The sequence below is a fragment of the Eptatretus burgeri genome, chromosome 8 (genome assembly GCF_056783735.1).
Source record: "Eptatretus burgeri isolate ZD-2024b chromosome 8, Ebu_testis_v1, whole genome shotgun sequence".
In the NCBI taxonomy this organism is placed as follows: Eukaryota; Metazoa; Chordata; class Myxini; order Myxiniformes; family Myxinidae; genus Eptatretus; species Eptatretus burgeri.
In genome coordinates, this window is record NC_140968.1 from 15,012,325 (window position 1) to 15,034,273 (window position 21,949).

Genomic DNA, 21,949 nt, shown 5'->3' on the forward strand with positions numbered 1-21,949 from the left:
GTCCACTCAGAATTTCTTCCTACCCCCCCCCCATCCCCCCACCCCCCCATGAATACCAACCTGTGGGTTTTTTTCCATGCTCTATCCTTCAAAGGCTGAGAGTCAATCGAGTAAGCAGCACGTACCAATAAAAAAACCCAAAAACTTTGGTACGATTCTGCCAAGGTTCGAACCACCGACCTCCCAGATTCGGAGTGGACGCTCTTACGATTAAGCCACCAAGTCTAGAGATTGTCAGATATCAGTCCATTGATGATACAGAGAAAAGGATTCAGTACAACTGCTCTTCCCTGGTGTTGCACAAAGATCTCCTGAGACAAATAGTATTGGTGTGGGCATTGGTGTGCTTCCCTGACATCCAAACAACTTATCATACTTTTGCTATGCAAATTAAAAGTGATGCAAATAAAGAGTCCTTTCCATTGCATCAAAGAGTACATCACAGAGAATCGTATGATGGATTGTTTCGTGGCTGTGCCACAAAACATTCCATTCGCGGTTTCTCTTCATTGTTCAGATGATTTTCACTCGTTTGCCTGATCAATGGTCAAGAGTTGCATTTTGTTGCCTGCCTGTAGTCTTCCACTTAATGATCAAACGTTGATTTGAGAATGGCAAAGATGGATGAAATTATCCTGATGGAGTTGCACGTTCTGACATCCGATTATATCATTCCTAATTCGAGCTCTGATAACTACTTCCTCTGGGATATGATTCTCTGAAAACGAGACTGTTCCCTGAATGTGTCTGCTGACGATATTCATGGATGTGCAAAAAAAAAAAAATATATCGCACACATGTGGGTAATTATAACAACTGTTAGACGGATCATTTACCGCAGATAAGCATAAGCATAAAATCAGCCAACAATCTAAAAAAATATATGAAGGTCCGATTTAATTCAACATCTTGAGCTGTTATCCTACATGCAACTAGAACGGGCACTCATAGAGCGCATACCTTCGCCGCCACTACTTTTTTTGTTCTTGGTATGAGTGTGGGGAACTGGTTTCATATGAATGGTCTCATGACACAAACCACATATCTATAATGTCATGACCCCCCCCCGACTTTCGGGGGCTACGGACTAAACAACAATCAACTCACGTCGTTTTGGCGAGTCTTCACTCGCAAGCTCGGTGAATACAACGTTTCAACAAGAGAACGTAATCTCGTTTGATGCTGGTTTCATGCAAATCGAATAAGAATTGACTGAGTTATGCCGAAAACCGCATATTTTTCAAGGGCGTGACCCCCCCCCCCCGAGATTTTACCCCAACCGGTGACATGTGTTATGACGTCATTGTGTCACAAGATTGGGAATTAAATTCTGAACATTTTGGTGCTGGGTTCATGTAAAGCGGACAAGAATTGACCGCGTTATGACAAAAACCGCATATTTTTCAAGGTCGTGACCCCCCTGACCTTTGACCCCTAACCGGTAACAAGAGTATGGGTGTCATTGTGTCATATTGCATATCACAAGATGAGTCGTTGAATTCTGAACATTTTGGCATTAGTTGCATGCAAATTGAATAAAAATTGACCGTGTTATCGTAAAAAGACGATTTTGACCTTTTCGTGGCCTTGACCTTGACCTTTGACCCGAACGATCCCAGAATCTAATCGAATGCTTCCTGGCTAATAACCAATCATCCCACCAAATTTCATGCAATTCGGTTTAATACTTTTTGAGTTATACGAATCACAAGATTACAAAGAAATAAATAAATAAATAAATAAATAAATACACGCCGACCAAAACATAACCTTTCGCAGAATGCGAAGGTAATTAATGGAGGTACACTCAGATCCTTAAATAAAATTAACCAATGTTGCTTTCCAGACATTTAGCTGCTATTATCTAAAGATCAGGTAATTAAAAAGGAGTGCAAGGGACTGAAAAGGAGGTACATATCAAAAAAATTTTTATCAGCTCTGTTCTTTTCTTGCTTCTTCTGCCCTGTCATCTCTTTGCCCAAGCTCTGCTTCTCCAGGTTCACATGTTTTACCGAAAACCCTTTCTCGTTACCCTGCACAAGTCCAAATGTCGGCTTGCATCCATACATTCATTTCCCTCTTAACTCACCTCTGGAAATGTCTTCCAATGTTAGTTGTCTTGTAAGCCTGGTGTTGTCTTAGTGGTTAGGGCGGCGGCTTGGGATCCTAGGGTCCTGAGTTCAAGCCCCGTTGGCCGCTGAATTAAAAATACACCAGGAGGTTGACTCAGCCTGTCATCCTTCCGAGGTCGGCAAAATGAGCACCAGTGTACTGGTAAGGGGGACACTGCATCAGCGGCGTAGCTGTGTCCCAACCAATGATGCAACACACAGAGAGAGAGAAGAGAAGAGAAGAGAAGAGAAGAGAAGAGAAGAGAAGAGAAGAGAAGAGAAGAGAAGAGAAGAGAAGAGAAGAGAAGAGAAGAGAAGAGAAGAGAAGAGAAGAGAAGAGAAGAGAAGAGAAGAGAAGAGAAGAGAAGAGAAGAGAAGAGAAGAGAGAGGTCCTCTTGTGCTTCTCCCTTAAGGAATTGATGTTTGCTGCCAGCACCACTACCTCATGTTCTCTCCGAATTCTACCTGAGCTATACTATACCCACTGATAATATTTTTCCTACTTTTCACTTGGATTTCCTCCGCTTGACTTTGGGTGCCTCCATATTGTCCTACCTCCTGATAGCGATTTTCAACGCCCCAAGGGTCGAGCTCTCATTGCAAGCTCAAACTGGCAATTGATAGCCATTTATTAACCTCCCAAATGGTTTGAGCCTAATGGCGAAGTGCCCACAGAAGTGAACGAGTAAAACCACTTTAATTATAAACAATTAATTAATTAAAGGGATAAAGTAGCAGAAACAAAACGGTGGAACGTACAAAAAAATGCATATGCACATATGCTTTGAACCAGTCATAGGGAGAGATGCAAATGCAGATTCAAATGTTCAGCCTACCTGGGAGTTGACAGGTAGCACAGGTTGAGGGGAAAAGTCTAGAATAAATTAAAAATTATCCACAATATAAAATAACACCTGCTGGCCATCCAACACTTACCTTGCTTCACACAGTAATGCAATACTATATTTATATTAATAATGAAATCAAACTGCATTGCAGCCATCAGAAGGAACCCGAACAAGCAAAAAGCAAAGATGAAGTCATCAGGAAGAACCTGGAATAGGATTCGGGTTTCAACCGCTACTCCTCGACCCTCAAACAAATCTAGGGGCAGCAAAGTGAGCCGTACACAAAACGAAATTCAACCAAGAATTCACTTCTCGCGGACAGACAGATAAAGAAAGATAAATAAAGAGTAAAGGAGATAAAAGAAAAAGAAAAAAAAACTTGTAAAAAAAAAAAGTCGAAAGAAGTGTGAAAGGAACAAAGAATAAAGAAGCAGAAAGAACCCGGACAAAGAGATTTCAACAAATACTCGCCAGACTCAAACGCAGCAACATGTACAAGCTACCAGAGGTCCGTCAGCAGGGAAGCACAGTCCACACAGCATCAGGATATGGTACAAACGTGATGAAACGGAAAAGCAAATACTGCATTGGAATCATCAGAAGCAATACAGTACAAACCTCTTAACAAATTATATGCAAGAAAAATTACCACTTTAGTCATAAATTCTTATCCCACGTTTTCCTTTTGCCCCATTTTGTGTCTGTTCACCGTTTGCTCCCAGGTATTCAGCTCTTCCAGGAGACTTGATATCGGGAAGAACCAGGATAGATCATTCCTATAATTCACGGAAAAGTATGTGTGTGTGTGTGCGTGTGTGCGTGCGTGCGTGGTGCGCTTGTCGTACTACTCCTCCTACAGTTCTGGGTTGATTAAATCCAAACTTGCTACATAGCATCAGCGTGACCCCAATTAACGAATAAGGGTGTTTTTATATTTTCCGGTGGTTTTGGGGGGGGGGGGTGAAGAAACAAATTCTCTGTAAATGTGTATCATGTAGCGCCACATCTTGGTGGGTGAGGGTATTACAGGTCCCCACCATTTACAGTACGTACAGTATTTCTGTCCCCACATTGTCCAGTGTCATGAGGTGTTTTGAATTATAATTTATAAATTATAATTTTGAATTATAAACAGAAAAACAGTGTTTTTGCTTCATGCACATAAACCGGGTTGTATTTTTTGCCTCAACAGAGCTGTCAGTTGCCTATACACAACCCAAATAAAAGTATGCATCAGAAGAACGTGTTGCATGCTGGAAACAAGATCGCCCATGGGGCGGATACTCTGCCAGTTAAAGATTAAAAACCCTAACCTGGTGGATCATGGAACAGACTGCGGACACTCTTCTCTGGAGTGTTGAAAAAGGTTGTTGCCATGGAATTGTATTCGCCATCTTTGCAGAATAACTGTATGGGAATAACGAACATGTGGTTAGGACTTGATTAGGCCGGCAAATGTAAAACTACATAGAAATAAATAAATAGAGAATAAAGAACTAAATGTAGAAGACAAAATGATTTATTCAACTGTGTTGTTTGGGGTCATATAGTTATTACCTATACACGGGAGGCTTTGGGGCGGGGATGGGTGTGGTAACATATGGGATAGGAAGGTGGGGGAGGGGGCGGGTGAGACAAGTTTGGAGGGGGATGAGGGGCAATCGGGGGGAGGGAGGGAGGGGTGGGTGCAATGGGTTGGGGGTGCAGCAGATTACAGATCCCAAAAATTTGTCCCGTTTTTAAATGTTCCTTTGAATAATTATTGTTTTATTTTCATTTGTTGAGCCTAATAACACATTGCAAAACCACATTAATTTGTTTTTTTGTTTACACCTCTGTATGAAAAAACAATCTTCCCTCTTGTTCAGCCAAAACAGGTAAAAAAAAAACTCATATTAAGAGGAGTTCACAAAAAATTTAGGGCTGGTAAGCTGGCACGTATTAGAGATCCGGTCATTGTATCTGCATGTGGTGATTCGTATCTTGCATTCAAGGTTAATGTCCTACGTTTCACGATGATGTCGGTTTACCATGGAAAGGTGACAAACACTCAGATATAAACAAGCTTTCTGTTTTATCCCTCAAGGTGACTAACACTCCAAAATAAACAAACTTTGTTTTATCCCTCAAGGTGACCAACACTCCAAAATAAACAAGCTTTCTGTTTTATCCCTCAAGGTGACCAACACTCCAAAATAAACAAGCTCTCTGTTTTATCCCACAAGGTGACCAACACTCCAAAATAAACAAGCTTTCTGTTTTATCCCTCAAGGTGACTAACACTCCAATATAAACAAGCTTTCTGTTTTATCCCTCAAGGTGATTAACACTCCAAAATAAACAAGCTTTCTGTTTTATCCCTCAAGGTGATTAACACTCCAAAATAAACAAGCTTTCTGTTTTATCCCTCAAGGTGACTAACACTCCAAAATAAACAAGCTTTCTGTTTTATCCCTCAAGGTGACCAACACTCCAAAATAAACAAGCTTTCTGTTTTATCCCTCAGGGTGACTAACACTCCAATATAAACAAGCTTTCTGTTTTATCCCTCAAGGTGATTAACACTCCAAAATAAACAAGCTTTCTGTTTTATCCCTCAAGGTGACTAACACTCCAAAATAAACAAACTTTGTTTTATCCCTCAAGGTGACCAACACTCCAAAATAAACAAGCTTTCTGTTTTATCCCTCAAGGTGACCAACACTCCAAAATAAACAAGCTCTCTGTTTTATCCCACAAGGTGACCAACACTCCAAAATAAACAAGCTTTCTGTTTTATCCCTCAAGGTGACCAACACTCTAAAATAAACAAGCTTTCTGTTTTATCCCTCAAGGTGATTAACACTCCAAAATAAACAAGCTTTCTGTTTTATCCCTCAAGGTGATTAACACTCCAAAATAAACAATCTTTCTGTTTTATCCCTCAAGGTGACCAACACTCTAAAATAAACAAGCTTTCTGTTTTCTCCCTCAAGGTGACCAACACTCCAAAATAAACAAGCTTTCTGTTTTATCCCTCACGGTGACCAACACTCCAAAATAAACAAGCTTTCTGTTTTATCCCTCAAGGTGACCAACACTCTAAAATAAACAAGCTTTCTGTTTTATCCCTCAAGGTGACCAACACTCCAAAATAAACAAGCTTTCTGTTTTATCCCCCAAGGTGATGAACACTCCTATATAAACATGTTTTCTGTTTTATCCCCCAAGGTGATGAACACTCCTATATAAACAAGCTCTCTGTTTTCTCCCCCAAGGTGACTAACACTCCTATCTAAACAAGCTTTCTGTTTTATCCCCCAAGGTGACTAACACTCCTATATAAACAAGCTTTCTGTTTTATCCCCCAAGGTGATGAACACTCCTATATAAACAAGCTTTCTATTTTATCCCTGAAGGTGTCTAACACTCCAAAATGAAAAATCACTCATAGAGTGACAACTCAGGAAAATAGCACAAAGTAGAGTGGCACTTGGTAGAGCGCATACCTCTACCAGGTGGAGAAGTTAACGGTTTGTATCCCACTGATGGGCTGGATCTGAACCAAAATTTTCGCTGCTTCGCGCGACAATAAATTGTTTTAAAATATCATTTTCCTTGCTGAAGGAGAGGGTGTTCCATTTAAGTCTGTTTGTTTCTCTGCCTGTCTGTTTGTTTGTCTGTTTGTTTTCCCACAAAGAACTTTCGTGTCTTTCTCCACAACTGCTTGTCGGAATTAGACAAAATTTTCACCATTGTTGCGACTACTCATGTAGAATGTTTCAATGATAGTTACGACATCATCGTTCACGTGGTGTGGCAGCCATATTGGAAAAACTTTGGTCTCTCTCTCTCTCTCTCTCTCTCTCTCTCTCTCTCTCTCTCTCTCTCTCTCTCTCTCTCTCTCTCTCTCTCTCTCTCTCTCGTGCAGCCTATGGCTGCTGGTTGCATCATTGGTTGGGACGCGGCTATGCCGCTGATGCAGTGTCCCCCCTACCAGTACACTGGTGTTCATTTTGCCAACCTTGGAAGGATGACATCCTGAGTCAACCTCCTGGTGTATTTTAATTCAGCGGCCAACAGGGCTTGAACTCAAGACCCTAGGATTCCAAGCCACCACCCTAACCACGAAGCCAACACCAGGCTATCTCTGTATCTCTGAAACAGCACCAAGGAAAAAATTGAAACTTGGCACATAGCAAGTAATCCTCATGGGGAATGAGTGATTTATGACATCATAGGTGCCCTCGTTATGACATCATAATTGTATATGTAGAACGCCACATCTGACCAGTATGCAAATTTTTGAGGGTCATCTCGGGCTTAAATTGTCAACAGAAAAAATTTCATGACGTCATCGGTCAGGTGATTCAGCAGCCATATTGTTAAAAAAAAAACAGTTCAAAAATCTTCTCTGAAGTGGCTGAACAGATCGATGCGAAACTTCACACCGATGACTGCCTGTCCATGAGGAACAAAAGTTTCACACATAGATGTCATCGGTCACATGGTTTAGCAGCCATATTGGATTTACCCTAAAACCTATAAAAATCTTCTTCTTCAGAACGGCTGGACAAATTGAGGGAAAACTTCACACAAGTGTTCCCCAAGCCATGGGTGTACAAGTTGTTAAGGAATAATTCATAGGTCACATGGTTTGGCAGCCATATTGGATTGAAGAAAAATATTAAATAATGTTTTCTCTGGAACCGCTTTATCAAATCGACGTGAAACTTCACATTTATGATCTATTAGTGATGGGGAATACATTGTTTTGAATTTTAATTTGATCGGATACATGGTCTGACAGCCAGAATTATTTTATTTATTGATATGGGTTTTTTTTTTTTAATACGGCTCACTTGGCTGTGCCTGAATGGGTTTGAGGCTTGAGGAGTAGCAGCTGAAATGCAAATCTCATCCAGGTTCCTTCTGATGACTTCATCTTTGTTTTTGCTTGTTCGGATTCCTTCTGATTACTCCAATGCAGAATTTTATCAATTTGGTCTTCCATTTAATTTGGATTGAATTTATTAAAATCCCATTCAAAATTCAATTGAATAATAACAATAAACGTAATGGGTCAGGGTCAGGTGTCCCAACAAAGCGGGATGTCTTGGTACCTGGTCATCACTGCCAGCAATTACAAAGTGGCAGCTCTAGTTTTGTCGATTATTAATTAAGTAACATACTGGCACACAAACACCACACAAAACACAGCACACCAAACTACACAAACACCACACAAAACAAGTCCTGGTGAGGGTCCGCAATATCTGATTGCTCTTTTTCTTGTTGATATTTCATCCCATGCTATTGCACGCTGAATTACCAATCTCATACTCGTGATTAAGGCAAGCAAACTATTGCAAACCTATACTTTACCCCATAATTTTCCAAATATGTTATGAAACATGGAATTCTATGGTCACCAAGTATAATACGCACCTCGCCTTTTGCAATACTGCGGTCAAAGTAACCTTTGATGACAAAAATACTCGAGTGTCCTTTAAAATTGCGAGTTCGCCTTAGCGCTTGCTGTGTTTGAAATCGTGGTCGTCCAGTAAACATTCTTAAAAACCCATTACACCATTTTCTCACTGTGTGTATGTAAAGATGGCAGTTCTTATAAGGCCGACTTAAAAATACACAATGAAACATGTCATTTGTTCTGAAACATTCCCTCATTACGTGTATGTAAGGACGACTGTTTTGATTTGACAAAACCAATTTTAAAATACACCAAGAAATTAAAACCTTTCACAATAAAGCCGCATCGGCTGCTTACGGCAAAGTACTCACAGCTAGTTTGGTGCTTAGAGTCGAGGGTGGGATCCCGTTTTGATTTCATAAGGCCAATTTAAAAATACATTACTGTTCATTATCCTTCAGAAATTGTCAGAAATGATGCTCTGGACTGGCAGGATTTTTTTATTTTTTTTTAACTTCATTTGTTTCCATGTATTATGCGCACCCTAACTTTGAGATTAAATGTTGGTGAAAACAATGCATATTATATTCAGAAAATTACGGTCCACCAATTTTAACTCTGAGCATGTTTCAGCACCTCCAAGATTGTAACGATTTTTGGACCGGATCTTGCAAGAAAATGCACGTTGCATAGCAGGTAACTTGGGCTGTTGGAGTAAAAATTGCTACAAATAGCAAACTTGTTGTAATTCACGTGTTTTTGCACATTGATAGCCTTTGGATAGACAAAAAAAAATAATGGCAAAGGATGCTTTGCCAACGTGGTATTAAATCAAAGGGTAAAGGTTCTCTTGTGTATGTACTTAAATCGAAAGGAAGGGAAAGAAATTCTACCTTATTTGCCTGTGTGACAAACAGATGGTCCCTTTTGACCCAATGAAGTGATGACAGTACCATTTTGGGAAAAATAAAAAGGTAGGTTTCTACTAATGTAATACAAAGGGTTATGTTTACTTCTCGTTATCGTTTTTGGGTAACGTACATCCGAATAAACTTTGCCCTAAATTCCAGGTCTTCAAGGTGGGTTTCAAGATCGAGGCTCATGAGAGAGCAAGGTGACAAAGGGTATGAACTGAAAGAGATCTGGTTCAAAGTCGGGCAGCAGGGCAACTCTTGCACACAAAGAGTAAGGAATGAACAATCGGGAAAAACAGAGGAGAGAGAGAGAGAGAGGATGGAAGGAAACACTGCAGCCTACAAGAGGGTTGGTTTAGGAAGGGTTAATGGGCTTGCTGTTGCAATATGCAAGCCCTCTATCAACACCAGTGATTCTAACGGGCTGACAGGATGGCCTAGAGCCCTAGACCCTAGAGGTATGCAAACTTGCCTCTAAGCTGTCTAGCCTGAGTTTGAATCCAGACCCCACTATAAACTGTCATGCCGGTATTTCATCAATGTGTGTACCATCCCTCGGAGGGATGTTAAACGGGCGTCCCATCTACCAACATTCGTTGGTGTATAGTAAATATCCTACAGTGTCCTTCGCAAAGAGTAAGTGAGCTATCGCCAGAATTTTGAAAAAGTATAAATTCCTGCCATAACTGATAGAGAGCACTGCATCAGCGGCCTAGCCGTGCCCTCAACCAATGATGCTACACCACAGCCTTGAGCTAACATGCTGCATACGAATGAAGAAGTGATTCTAACCTGAGATTTAAAAAAGTCCGTCTAATGCCAAAAAAAATTCTTCAAAATAGTAAAAGTAAAATGATTAATCATACATTCTGTCCAAGAAAAATCAGATGAAGGACATAAAACAGGCACCTGCAATGGGTATTCCACAACATTGTCTTCACCCAGTGGTTGACAGTCATCAGAAAAGTAAATCATAAGGAATGAGATGGTAGCAGTCACTACAGCCACCAACATAGCTTCGAGTACCTGGAGAAGTGGTCGATGAATGTACCTGAGAATCAAAATAGGTGGGATTTACTTGTGCATTTCATTATTGTAAATGCCGTGTCTCAGGTAAAAAAACATAATAATAATGAGGGATGTATGTAATTAATAAGAGAGGCAGATGAGACCAATTTTTATAATTTAGTAGAAAATACCAATAAAAACCAATAAAAAAAACCCAGACCAATAAAAAAAACAGTAGACCAACAGCAGGGTGTCAGTGAATAAGGAACAGACAAGAGAGAACAAGGGTATAGAAGGAACACAGTCGAAGGGTCCAAATGATTATACTGTAAAACACAGGCCTGGATGGAGTGCAAGTCAAAAAAGCTTAAAATTATTGAAAGAGGAGTTCGATTTGCTAGGATTTAAGAAAGTGAATGGGCAGACGGATATAAACAGGACAGTTTTGATCTTATACGTGGCTCCAGTGTGTCGGTAAGCATGCAGAAAAAGCCAGCACATCAGTGTTCACAATTCATCAGTACGACGGAATTTCTTCAGAGCAAAGTCCCATCTGCTAAAAGGCTCACTCTCACTTCCTGCTCACTCAATATGCCAACTTTAGTCCTGGCTGCTTCAATAACCAGAATGCAGAGCATTTTTACAGCTGGTTCTTTCCCATTTACAAAGAAGGTCTGATCTTAGCTTTTCCATTATTACAGCCAATGCTGCCTTTACCGCCACAAGAGATTTCCGTGCAAGCAGATTATATCGATACACAAAGTAAGGCTCATTTGAGAGGAAAAAACAAAAACAACAAATATATTACATTGATAGGAATAGGAGGGGGATATGGGGTAAACATAAAGGGTGAGTGGAAATTGAATGCATGGTGCAAGTAGCATTTGGAGTAGCAGAGAGGCCTATGTGGAACGGGAAACCAAATTTTGAGGCAATGTTTTCTCCATTGTATAATTTATATTTGCAGTGCCCGACCTGCGCCGCATCTTGCGGAGCCCGACCTGCGCCGCATCTTGCGGAGCCCGACCTGCGCCGCATCTTGCGGAGCCCGACCTGCGCCGCATCTTGCGGAGCCCGACCTGCGCCGCATCTTGCGGAGCCCGACCTGCGCCGCATCTTGCGGAGCCCGACCTGCGCCGCATCTTGCGGAGCCCGACCTGCGCCGCATCTTGCGGAGCCCGACCTGCGCCGCATCTTGCGGAGCCCGACCTGCGACGCATCTTGCGGAGCCCGACCTGCGACGCATCTTGCGGAGCCCGACCTGCGACGCATCTTGCGGAGCCCGACCTGCGCCGCATCTTGCGGAGCCCGACCTGCGCCGCATCTTGCGGAGCCCGACCTGCGCCACATTTTGCGGAGCTCAACCTCCACAACATCATATACTCTTATAGAGCATATTCTCTAACAATGCAGGTGGCAAGAGATCAATAAAAGGTTTAATTCCTGGAGAATTTGGAGAGGTACTTTAAGAGAAAAAGTCATCCTTTTATCAAAAAAAAAAAACTTTTTATCAAAATTAGGTCTTTGGGGGCAGCATACTGTGGACAAATTGTAAAATCGATCATACTTTGAGCATCACCCGAGGCCAAACGGCTCAAAATATAAAAGGAAACCAAACACCAAAGTGCAAGTAAAACAAAGTCTTTTTAACAGCAGCATTCTTTCCCAAGTCTACTTCAATTTCAATATGCAGTTGAAGATTGAAAATCTGGATAAATATTAATGGCAAAAAAATGAGCCAAATGGGAGTGGCACTCATGGTGTGTGAGCGATTAGCGCTCCAAGGCACTCACACATGTTTACTAACTTTATTTTATGATGATTGACCATTGGCCTCAGAAATGGCAATCATGTGCATTCAAGACGACATGAATAAACAGATTATTAAAATCAACAACTAACTTACAAACAAGCAAATGAGATTCCCAAAGCGCAATCTTCCGGGGATTCACAGGATGGTTCAGAGGTAGCACACTCACTTTTGAGCTGTCTAGTTTGAGTTAGATTCCCGACGCAACTATAAATGTGTACCTTGGCGTTTTTCAGGCAGGGCGTTGCGTCAATAAGTATGTCATTCTGTCGGAAGGAACATTTAGCTGGGTGTCTCCATCTGGTAACATTCGCTGGTAGACATCAAATATTTAACGGTGTCTTTTAAAAAAGCAAGCTGTTGTGTGGCAGCTGCCTTCATGAGGTACTCAGTGCACTAACCTGGGGGACAAAGTCACCGTGCTATCTGGTAATTGGCCATCAAAGTCGGCCAGCCAGTGAAAGGTGCAGAAATTATTGAGAGGTGTGGAAAGAGATAGAGAGGTTGAGAGGGTAGAGTGGGAGAGATGCCACCTTCCCCTGCTGTCTTTCCCATTTCTACCTGATTTTCACAATCCACTTAAACATTCCAAACCCTGCTTCTTTGCTGAAGTAAGGACCTCATTCCCAAAGTTTGACACGAGCAGTCATTTCTCCAACTCGTGCAGTGCAGAATAGTAAACTATACTGCTTCTACCTTTCTGTTTGAAGGTATTTTCGTGATGGTGGTTAAGCCCATATAATACTCTTGACAGAGCATCAGGGTGCTCATGACATGTCGTGAATATCCCTGTGGCAAGAACTGATCCTGTACAGGTCACCAATCTGTGGAATGGTGTGGAACATTCCTGGTGGAATTTTGGGTGAAATTTTCATTGGGATTTTAGGTGAAATTTTTTAATAGCTGAACCTCAATATTGAGAACCCACTTCCACCTCCCCCATAAAATTACTACCTCCTCAATTTCACTCCCCATTGTGTGTGCTAAATTTGGTTGCGATCACGTAAGCTGTTTGAAAGATCTCACCCTCCTTCCACCCCCCCACCCCCTAACCCAAGATGACAATCCCCATGGGGCCCCCATTAGGTCTGCCAAATTAAGTCCTTTACACGTTCTGTTCTCAAGATATACACGACATATTGGAGCAGACAGACACACACACAAACAGAAAAATGGAGTGTGACAATCAGGGCAGCTTTGTATTTGTGAGTCAACTTTGCCTGATGCAAGACTGGTTAGCAAATGCAATGCACATGGACTAAAAATCTACAATAATATATTTTTTTAAAACATGCTATTATTGCAGAGAAATTAATCTCAAACATCATTAGCCTTAAGTAGACTCAACAGTGGGAATTCTTTCAAGTCTCAATAATTGCAAGTTACCTTTCCGAAGGGAGTATGCCAGGTTCTTGGGTTTTTAACATTGATCTAAGGGCTCACGGTGAAGCACATGCATAAATCACATTCAGGACACGTAGATCAGCATACTGGGACAACTACATGAATTAGAACTTGAAGGGAACTTGGTAGAGTGCATACCTCCGCCCTGTAATGCCTGATCCACAAGAACATATCAGGCCCAATACATTTTCAAAATATCGTGCTATATATCGTCTTTAGAGCCCCATCTCTCAATGGTAAAGAATTACTTTTTAAAATTCCAGTAGTCGGATCCGGATTCGGATCTTCACCAAAATCGAATCACTTCATCGTGGTCACACACCCAATCTGTCCACCAAGTTTTGTCCGAATCCGTCAATAACTTTTTGAGATATCGTGCTATATATTATTTTAGCCTTATCTCTCAATGGTGAAGAATCACTTAAAAAAATTATCAGATTCAACACAGGGGGGTCTTCACCAAAATCTTAACAACTTTTTGAGATATCCTGCACACAGACAAACAAACAGAAAGGGGGTAAAAACATAACCTCCTTCACATTCGGTGGCAAAGGTAATGGTATTGATACACGATGGACAAACCTGGGATCCCGGAATCATATACCATGGGTTCAGATGGGAACAGCAAGCAGGTCAATCCGAATTTAAACGCAGGTGTCCAATCTCAAATATCTCAAAAGTTATCCAGAACAGACATGCGGATAGGAAAAGGCAATGCAGGCACATATACCCATTCCCTGTAATTGACAAACGAGAAGAATTTTGCAGAATCAAAGCCTCCATTAGCATTCAAATAGTGAATAACTGAACAAATAATGACGCACAGCTCACCGAATGCGGAACATGGTCAGCCAGTAGTTGATGGAATTGAATAAGGCTCCAGAAATGCCTCCTAATGAAGTCAGACAATGAAAACTTGTCAGTGCAAAAATTTTATACACATGTATATATATATATATATATATATATATATATTAGTAGGGCAGAGATAAAGCAAAGCACAGCAAGTAAATAATGACTAAACATTACTTTGTAAGAAGCATACAATGTGTATTTGTTGGAAAGGTTGCGTCACGATTAGTCGTTTTGCATGGTAAGGGGTAATTTTTAGATCTTTAATAATGTTACATTTAGGGTGGGAAGAGGGAAGGGGCATTTTTTTTTTACATGAGTGAGGCTTATGCATCAAGGGAATGAATAAATTGGATAAGGAGAAAGGGAGGAGCGGATGAAACACTGAAACTAGGATGGTTTGGTTAGGAAAGGTGAATGGGGGTAATAAAGATCATGGGACTGAATTGGGGATGAAAACAGGTGGTGGTGTACTGCTTGCTTGGAGCCCTGGAGAGAATAGAGAGACATAACAGCCTCTTGAAGGTGGTTCCATAAACGGGAAAAGCGAGGAATGAAGTTGACATGTGCAATTTGTTGGGATTTTGGAGGTTTATCCAGGAGGGAAGAATGCGTGCATCCTGGAGTAGATAGGGAGAGTCGGAGGACTGGGAGAGCAGAGGGAGCAAATAGTGGAGAAGTGGTTTAAAAAATAAAAAAAAACAAAAATTAAACAAAGAGACCACCAACCTGCCCACGATGCGAAAACCAATGCGAAAGCAACAGACCTTGTTCTTCAGTCTCATCACGAGAGATTCCAAAAATTTTGAGAGGTTTAGATTCCACAGACCATGAGAGACAGAAGCGACGCTGGGGTACAACACCATAGCAAAGAGCAGAACTCCATTGCGCAACAAAGTAGTTCTGATTTCCCAAGGAAAGACGTGGTTCGTGTTTCGGCCTTAATTAGTTGCATTTGGGTAGTTTTAAGGTTGTAGTTGGTTTTTAAAGGCCCTAGCACCTCATGTTTAATGTAGTTTTTAGGACTTTTACCATGTATTAGGTACATATGTTTATGGATAAGTTTTCTAGTGTATGGACCACATGAGGGACAAGGTCTAGTCTATTTAGACGAAAAAGGCTAAGGATGCCTCTTACACATTCTCTCATTGGTCGTCATCTCTATTTGTGGATTTCAGGTAGTGGGAAGTTATCCCAGAATTCAAAATTTCCACATTTTTGGTAAAGGATCATGATTCCTGAACAAAACTGTGAAACTCCATTCTCATAGCCTCGTTCCAAGGACTCTTTTCAAAATCTTCATTTAACCTCTGACAGCCTCCACTTGTAGCTCGTTTGGAGTGATATTCCCAGAGTGATTTTTAAATACTCAGCAAGGGTTTTCTTTATCATTCCTGTAGCTCCGACGATCACGGGTCCAATTTCAGCTTTCTTCAATTTACAAGTCCTCTTGACCTCATTTTTCAGATCTTGGTATTTGGTCATTTTCCTGATTTCTGTGGCATTTAGTCCAAATAAAAGTCATTAGGAACTGAAACCTCAATCAACAATGCTGACTTTTCCTTTTTGTGTTGGAGCACCATGTCCGGAGGCAATGCTTTGTTTGTAATGTCCACGCTTGATGGGATCGTCTTGTCATACTGTATGTGAGCATAACTTGTTCATTTTCGAGGATCGGATCTGGTTTTTGTTTCCACGATTGTTCTGGGACCGGAATGTTGAAATGTTTACGTATGTGCCAGTGGATTACTCTACAGACGCTGTCATGTATTTCTGTGTACAGCTGTTCCGACATGAGTTTTTTTTACATCTCGAAAGGCGGTGACTGGTACTTTCTATTTCGACCCCCCCAAAAACCTGCATTTGGCCGATTGACTCAATCCCGCCATTTTCTTAAACACATTAGTGTCGTGTCCTTGGTCTTGAGCATTTATCACAACTCGTTCTCCATTGCAATTAATTTGACATCTTCTTAGGCATTAAAACGAGCCTTCCTTGTTGATCCATGTTGCTCTTCTGAAAATCATCCTGCTCTTTTATCTTCCTCCCATTTGTCAGAGTATATCTGCTGATATTTATTTTTGTAGCTTTTATTTTTATTTTTTTTCTTTGCAATCATCGGGGCTGTGTTTGTTTCCGTTTCGTTCTCCTGTGTAGTATCCATCATTTGCACCTGTTTTTGCAAGTTTTTTGCAAAATGGATTAAGGATCCCTTTTTTGATTTGTTGTTTTCCTGGTCATGTACAAATGTCATCCGAAAGTCTGTTGTGCTTTTCACATACTACGCTAGTCCTACACACAAAGCTCCATCAAACCACCTCCTCCTCATCTCGGTAAGTACAACTTCGGTATGCATTGGTTTTTGTTGAACATCTTGTGAATAGTTGGAACTTTTCTTGTTTTGGGGTCTAAATTGTTGACCTCGAACTGTGGCCAGTTTATAATTGCACAGCTATATTGGAAAACCGGCACTGCAAGTGGGTCTATCGCTTTGGTTTTGTTCATTTGAGAGAGGGATGACTTCAGAATTAGTCTTATTTTGCGTGGGTACTCTTTGCTGATTATTTTACGAATTTGTTTTTGTGTTGTACCTGGGGGCCTTCTTCCATTCCAAGGTATTGGTAGGATGCTTCCATTTCTAGTTCCTGTATTGTTGTACTTTGATCGATTGATATGCTGTCTGTTCTCATTGTGTTTCCTTGTATAAAAGTGCATTTGGCACATTTATCAAGACCAAACTCCATTCAGATGTCCTCTGACAACTGCTTAACTAGTTTCAGTCGATCTGCCAATTTCTTATCATTTGGGGCGAAGAGTTTTAGATCATCCATGAACAGTAGGTGCGTTGCCTTTCTTGTTTCATGTCAGATTATATCCGTGTTCTTGTTCATTGATGAGGTCACTCAGTGAGTACAGAGAGAGACAAAACAGGAGGGGGGGGGAAGGCTGTCACCTTGTAAGATACCACATCATGTCTTTAATCCTGGGATTCCAATCTTTCCTTCCATGTAGGTAGTACCAGCATTGTGTTCCAGAGCGTCATTGCTTTCTCAATCAGTGTGACTATTCGGGGGTCAATTTTGTATCCTTGCATGCATTTTATAATCCACGAATGTGAGACACTATCAAAGGCTTTTTTTGTAATCTATCCAGGCTGTGGATAAGTTGGTTTGTCAGAGTTTGCAGTTTTTGAGTTCAACAATAAATGGTCTGTTGTTCCATAGCATCCTCTGTTACATCCTTTCTGCTCTGCCTCTAAAGCTCCTTTAGCGAGGTGGTCATTAATTGCATCAGTGACTATACGTGTTGAAAGTTTGTATGTTGTTGGTAGGCATGCTATTGGTCTATATTTATTGGGTAGATGGGTTTCTTCAGATTTGGAGATTAAAAGAGTGTTGCCTTCTGTGAACCATTCATCCATTGGCTGTTTCCCTTGGATGTGTTCGTTAAATGCTCGAGCGTAGTGAGAGTGGAGAGCATGTAGTTGCTTTAGCTAGAATTTCGGAATCCGGCTGTCACAGAATTCCTGGGGATACCCTAAGGGTGGGAACTTGTGATGACACAGGGGGGTTTAATAAAAAGCTTGTGTCCTGTGTCCTTGGACTCCATCACCCAATCAAACTCATTAATTTGCTTGCTGTGTCCTCACTGGTGTGCCTGTGTACCCTCTTTACACCCGTTCCCCTGCTGCCCTCGCCTGTATCCTGCAAGCCTCGCTTCTCAACATTACCCTTTGGCCTGGTTGTGTGTTTGTGTGTGTGTGTGTGTGTGTGTGTGTGTGTGTGTGTGTGTGTGTGTGTGTGTGTGTGTGTGTGTCTCCCCTTAACCAAGATCTGTGTGTTCTTGTACAGTGTTTAGTAATTGTGTCTTCATCTGGGATTTTGTGCCGTCCGTCCTTATGCCCTTAGATTTATTAATTATTCCTAAAGGATGTGAACACGCCTCGAGTTTTTGGCTATTTTCTCAGCTGATGATTAATTTTCATTGGTATCCCTGGAGAGCCAAGTTATTTATAATCCTGTTTATTAACAGATGCCGTTTTTCAACAGTGTCAGAGGAGGAAGCGATGTAATCCACTTGGCATCGCTTTGTGGAAATTATAGACCACTTGCTGAAATCCATGGAATCGAAATATTCCACCATGTGGAATAGGTGTGTGTTGCCAAAAGTGAATACGTACTTTCGAGTAGGGCCCAGCCACATGACAACAATGATGGTAAAAGCTCGAAAATGATGTTTACACGATGAAGACATTACTAATGACCGGTTAATTTGCAAATCACAGAAGTGCCAAACTCAAGATTTTGGGAATGGTTGAGGGAGGCCTCACACATTTCACAACCTCCCAGTGTTGGAGTGTCAAGGGGCACACAAGGAGATGGTAGCAGTGGTGTCTAACGGTTATATTTTGGCTGGATCTACAACTTCAAGGAGGGTTTGGCTATGAGGGCTCGACAAGTCAAATCAGTGTGCAGAAATGTGCTTGAGGGAGCGAGATGCGCCCCTGGTCTGTGACCAACTACCTTACTGTTGTCAAGCACGGCATCTGGATTCCACGAGCATGGCCAATGTATTCAGCCATATAATAAATATCTGCTAAACATTTATATGCAAAAACACGTTAAGTACTGTACTTACAATTGGTGAGCGAGTTAAACCAAAAACAGCTATTGAAGTCACGTGATACTTGTACACAACCTCGATGACCAAGTACAGTTTATAAGGTGCAGAGTTCACAATTTACTCTATTATCACAGGTTACTGATGGTGCTTTTGTGAGATGTAACTTTCGCAGTCACAGAAAGTGTTCGCGCAGAATATACATCGCCGCGCTGTTACTTCCTTTGTGAATATGACATTTCCCATAAAATCTGGCTGTTACACCACTCAGTCAGGTGGCCGATTGAAAAACCTCCACCGTCGCATGTTCAGCAGGTAGTTATTTTATGAGTTCTGCTCACATCAAGAAAATAACCACAATGATTATAAGCCCCACAATACAGGTCTTATTGTATCGGGTTCGGAAACAAATAAACTGATCGATGCGCAAAGTGATGGCACGTGTAGCTATGGGATACGGTGATTGTGAATGAAGTGGAGCAACATGTTTCATGAGTTAAAGGACTAAGGAGATGATGCGGCGCTGCTTTTAAAGCAACAGACCTCACCGATGGCACCAATGATGAGAAACAGAGGGATTTCAAACCAGGTGTAAGCCTCATTCTGTGAACACAGCATCAATTAGGGTTTATTGCAGACCGAGCTTAACAAACAAACAAACACCTTCACAGTAAACCTCAAAGTATAAAAAAACACCATACTTATATAAATAGTTAGACGCCACCATTATGCAACAAATTATTTAAGGTGAACTGCTAAACGGAAGGGTTTTGAAAGTGCCAAAAAGTCGATTTGTTTTCGACAGTGTTCAAGTGTGCCATTCAATTTAAGTAAAACAAAGAAAAGTCGAATAAAAAAAAAAAACAATAATTCCGGCACTTTACCTCCGTTTTACACAGCGTCTTTTACACCACCCTATCTAACATGTGACATTCGTTATTCGTGCCTGTTGTTTGTGTGCTTTATAACGACCTTAAAAAAACGGTAAGCTTCCTGTTTGGAACGATTTTCATTTTGTTTGACTGCCAGGCAGTTGCTTAACCCCGCTTTTCGCTTCGTGTGTGTGGGGTAATTAACCATGGTTGTGGACATTATTGAACATTACTTGGCACAAGCATGCTCATCATTTATGTTATATCTGCAGTAATAAAGGGATTAGAAAAGAAATATACAATATTGCATGCATTTTTATAACTCACAATTTGAAAATAATCTGTTTTATTCACAGAAGAATGCACAAAATACTACCGTGACAGTGGGAATATGTCATCATGGGGAGTAGTGGGAGTAAAAGTGAAGAATATTTTAGAATAATGGTGAAAAGTGCAGATATGAGTGTACTTCAGGTTATATATAAAAAAAAAACAACAGAAGTATATTGTAAAAGAAGACTTTTTGTGGATGGATGTTTTCACAGCAATCGTAGACGCGAGAAACGCAAAAATGTACACGCCGTAAATGTGACATCTAATATGTATCGAGTTATATACATGTGTGATACATACTTCACTTTGAGTTGGCTAGCCAGGATTCGGATCTCAATGTGACGATTCTGGGCCGAAACCATAAACCACAAACACCACTCGTTCAGATCCTCCCCATCCAAAACCATGATCTTTTCGACCCCCATTAACCTTCCCCAAACCCACCTCTTCCAAAGTTTCCAGCCTTTTCCTTCCTGACAGTTTGCAGCTGTACCCATCGTGTCCATCCAGCGTCCTCCCCGAATCATTCTTCCCCACATCCCTTATTTATTCAAGTCTCCCTCTTGTTTATTTTTTGTCACTAATCCCTGCTGTTGGTGCGATCCAACCCCCCTTCTCTCTTTCTACTGATCCTTTTGTTCTGGTACGTCCTGATCCGCACTTTGTTTTAGCTCCTCCATGACCCTCGACTTTGAATACAACATCTTTTTAAAGCTTAAAAAGACAGTGCAAGTTCTGTGATGAAGCCCAGAGGCTTTTGAAGCTGTGCCTTTACTGCTTGAGTAAAACATGAGTCACAGCATTCTCAGCAAGAGGCTATCTACATAAAAGTGCAAGGCATAGTGGGAAATATGCCTGGTGCTGGCTTAATGGTTAGGGTGGTGGGCTTGGGATTCCAGAATCCCGAGTTCAAATCCCCATCAGATGTTGAATTAATACCAGGTGGGGTTGACTCTGCCTGTCATACTTCTGACGTCGGCAAAATGAGTGCCAGCATGCTTGTATCACATATACTGTGTCGGAGTGGCGACCCATCCAGGATTGTGCCCAATAACCAAGGAGATTGCTTAGGCAGCACCAACGCTCTGCACCGAGTATGGTCCCAATGGATGGATGGATGGATAGTGGGAAGTTTTAATTGGTTAAAAAAAAAAAAGAAAAATGAAGAAAATAAAAGAAAAAACATTGGATTGAAAGGGGAGGATCGGACAGTTGGGAATATGGAGGAGAAAAGAAAAAGTAGATTTAATAGAGACAGGAGTAAGAGGAGGGGAGGGAAGGAGGATGTATCGGGCCATGCAATTATGGGGGTGGAAAGGTGTCAAACGGTTTGCCATTTTTTGGAGGGGTACATAACATGAATTGGCCCACAAAATGCACGGCTTTTGTCACATCAAAATCAAAATAAAATCAAAGGAAAGACTCTGCGGCCACAATGTCACCAGCACACATCATCTGTCTAGCTGTGATTGATACATTGATGAAATGCATAGGTCCTATACTGCTCTACGTCAGCCAACAGACCGTGCACGTACCTTGTCCTCAAAACGTCCAAAATTGATGAGGCCGGGATTGGCAAGCTGACCAAACTGGGAATGATAACCGCTCAACACGAAGTTCAGCGTGAACGTAGATATCACCGAGGCAAAGAACTGTGTGATTTATGAGATAGCGTTGTATTGTGAAGTATTTTGACGTCACTTGTATCACACAAGATCTTTCTACTCACACCTATCCTCAATGATAAATGTTACATTGTTTTGGAAT

The 21,949-nt window shown here is 41.2% G+C and overlaps 1 protein-coding gene across 1 annotated transcript in view; it reads right to left on the reverse strand.

Moving 5' to 3' along the window:
* The window catches only part of CLCN7 (Cl-/H+ antiporter 7), a 57,319-nt gene that overhangs the window by 16,897 nt on the left and 18,473 nt on the right, over positions 1-21,949 (reverse strand). The window contains exons 12-16 of the mRNA XM_085890422.1: positions 21,718-21,834; positions 19,526-19,580; positions 14,337-14,397; positions 10,193-10,334; positions 4,273-4,366 (exon numbers count right to left, since the gene is read on the reverse strand). Of these exons, the coding sequence (XP_085746548.1) occupies positions 4,273-4,366; positions 10,193-10,334; positions 14,337-14,397; positions 19,526-19,580; positions 21,718-21,834 (469 nt within the window). The remainder of the gene's footprint in view (positions 1-4,272; positions 4,367-10,192; positions 10,335-14,336; positions 14,398-19,525; positions 19,581-21,717; positions 21,835-21,949) is intronic.